The 3270-nt window shown below is 35.4% G+C and overlaps 1 protein-coding gene across 1 annotated transcript; it reads left to right on the forward strand.

The window, feature by feature from the left end:
• Positions 1 to 2492: 2492 nt before the first annotated feature.
• On the forward strand, positions 2493 to 2887 carry Lamtor5 (Late endosomal/lysosomal adaptor, MAPK and MTOR activator 5). Its single transcript, XM_068765398.1, has one exon. It carries the CDS (start codon positions 2577 to 2579, stop codon positions 2847 to 2849), a length of 273 nt encoding a protein of 90 aa, XP_068621499.1. The 5' UTR covers positions 2493 to 2576; the 3' UTR covers positions 2850 to 2887.
• The last annotated feature ends 383 nt before the right edge of the window (positions 2888 to 3270 follow it).

Genomic DNA, 3270 nt, shown 5'->3' on the forward strand with positions numbered 1-3270 from the left:
AAATCGAAAAGCTTGTAGAAAATGCATAATTTTGCTATGTAACAGCTGTGATTTTTTTTTATTTTTAGGTGTGCACAGAAATAAAAATATAATGCATTGATAGTTAAAATATTTAATATATTACGAAAACACTGTTATTTTATTTAATTACAATATACATTAAACAGGAGAACAAAAATTAAAACAAAAGGTGTTTTATTATCCTTTATCAATGTCAGAAATTACTCTTTCTTTCATCACTCCAAGTTATTTGTGCCGATTCGATGTTTAAAGCAGAAATATTTACATTATAAGAGATGATATTAAAATCGGTTATTAAAACGAACAAAAAAAAACTTATTTGGAAAACCGTGTAAAAGCGAAAACGTGTAAAACAAGTACCGTGTAAATCGGGGCATAGGTGTACTAGTGTTTTATTATTTATTCATGGTTTGCTATTTGATACAGGCCTTCACATTCCAACTGTATTCACGCAATAGCTTTATAATTCATACAATTATATTTTTTCTTATCTCTATTACACTGTATTTACATTTAATCACAAGAAAAAATGGTAATTTGTTTTCATACGCTCGAAAGGAAAAATAATAGTCACGTCAAATTAGATGAACAATCAACCATCTTGATTACAATGATATTTAAATTTTAAATATCTTTATTCAAGTATGCATTTATACGTACTTTTACGTTTCTTTTTTAAATTATAAGTAGTAAGCAACCACTGGCTCGCAACGCTGATATGCAAGGAATCGGCCAGAAACAATTTTCGAATATAAAATTTTGTACAATAATTAGAAAAATGGTACAAAAATGAATTCAATAAATTTAATTTTAGACTTAAACATTTGGTTACATTATTATCTTTAAATAAATACTATACGAGCCAAAATCCGCTCATGCACGAGATGTCTCTGCGAGGTCGTATTAAGGAAAAATTATTGAATTAATTGAGGAGATGTGTAAATGAACAATTGTAACCGACTTAGCCTAGGTATCCGTACGGGGCAGAATGGGCAAGAGAGACCACAAAGGGGTGCTTGCAGGGATCCGTAGGCGGCCCAACCTTCTGGACCCTCCTCAAAACCCTCTCCCGGAGGAGGTGGCAAAGACCGGGACACACTGCCAGGCGTTCGCAGACGACATCGTGCTGGTCTTCTCGGGACAGAAGGCCCAGGATATCTCGAGTCGGGCCAATGCAGTTCTCGCCCATCTTCATGGGGAGTCAAAAACAAGCTGAGGTTCGCACCACACAAAACAAAGGTGGTGGTGCTAACTAATAAGCTGAATTATGACTACCTATTACTGAACATGGGAGGTGAGCTGCTTCGCCGGGCCTAGTATCCGGACCACCCTAGTCCGGATACTAGGCCTCACAGTTGATGATAGGCTCACGTTCAACACTCATGCGAAGAACGTGAGCAAGAAGGCACAGGGCCTCTATCGTCAGCTGTGTAGGGCTGCAAAGATATCTTGGTGCCTGAACTCAGAGGTGATCAGAACGATATATCTGGCGGTACTGGAGCTGATTATTCTGTATGCGGCGAGTGTATAGGCGCCGGCGAATAGGAAGCTGCTGGTACGCAGGCAGTTGGATGCGGTCCAGCGGGGCTTCGCGCAAATAATTGCGAGGACCCACAGGACCGCGTCCCTGCACTCGGCCCTCATCCTTACCGGGCTGCTTCCTCCGAACCTGCAGGTCCATGAAGTAGCACGTTTATTTGAAATAAAACGTGGTTTCTCTCGGCACGTGGACCGGGAACTGGCGTTCCCGACAAGCTTCTAGAAGCTACCAAACCCGTCTGAACAAGCCTTGCGGACTGATACGTTGAAATGATGATGGCCAGGCCCCGTCGCACGCTAAATAGATAAAAAGAAAAAAACATTCTATTGAAAAAATTAATGTTGCCTTCTTATAAAATGTATTTTTAAAATAAAATACAGTGACTTTGTTACAATATTTCGGCCAAAAATTATTCATAGTTACTTTTCAAAAATTAATACCGTGATCTCATTTTTGAGATACAGGACATTAATATTAAATTATCCTTAACCGTCTTCACAGTTTTAAAGAAAAGAAGTTTAATGAGTTAAACTTCATTGCATTTAAAATAGAATATTTTTGTAACTGTGTTTTATCTAAAAATCGACACGATAGAGCACTGAAGATGTTATTTAAATTGAAATTCTATTTATTTGTACACTAACGGTTGAAGGTATGCATTTTGCTAGCTTTTTACATTTCGTTCACTCCAGGGTGTATGGTTTCAAAAAGAAACTTGAATAAATATTAGCTGTTCATGATATCTATATAATATTTATATATAATACGTCTATAAGAAGATTACAAACCAAACTTGGAAATGAAATTATAGACTACCTTTTTAATTAAAAATAAAGATAAAAATCTTAATTTCGGAATCTATAGGCATAATACAAATCTTTTATTTTCATTAGATCAAAAAAAAAAGTAATTTGACAGCTTTGTATGTCAGACGACAAGTGCGATTAATGTCACAACAAAAAGGATTTATTTCAAAATATTAAGATTTTAAAGGCGTAAATTAATAAATATAGCGATGGAGAAAGATCTGGATAAAGTTGTGGAAGAAATAATGGCCACGCCTAACGTGGACGGATGTATCGTCGCCGATCACCAGGGCCTTTGTCTAGCAGCAAAAGGATCGGCGCACGTCGACTCTGCAGGAATAATTGTTGCGATATCAGAACAAGCTTGCAAAATACAACCGACTTTGAAACCGCCAACTGTCTGCTTGGAAACCGACAAGAAGCAGTGCTTAGTTCAGAGACACGGTACTATCACTGGAGCTATTTTTAAACAGAAAGCATAGAAGATAATACATACAAATCGTAATATTAATAATTTGAAACTATAATGTCGAGACAATAGAATACTTTATTCGCATAAAGAGCTAATCTCAAGACTAATAGTGGACTACGTTTTTATAATCATATTTTCAGTCAATGAAAATGTCGTCTCAATTTCTTTGTTGTCGTAAAAACAGACATGTTACAGATTAAAGAGGAGTCCATAGATGAACAAATGGGCATACAATATCAAGTAACATGAGAGTAAAATAATACACATATAATGGTAAAAATAATTGAGTAATTTCAACAATAAGTTGTTGATTTTCTAATTTTAATTTTATTTTGAATAAACACATTTTTGTGATGGTGTTGCATAGATATACATGTTTATTTTTCACTTTTAATAACTTTATTAATAAAAGTTAAATGTTTAATAAACAA

The sequence above is a fragment of the Battus philenor genome, unplaced genomic scaffold (genome assembly GCF_028537555.1).
Source record: "Battus philenor isolate CCGP_79_NKW_IND1 unplaced genomic scaffold, ilBatPhil1.0.hap1 SCAF_2, whole genome shotgun sequence".
NCBI lineage: Eukaryota > Metazoa > Arthropoda > Insecta > Lepidoptera > Papilionidae > Battus > Battus philenor.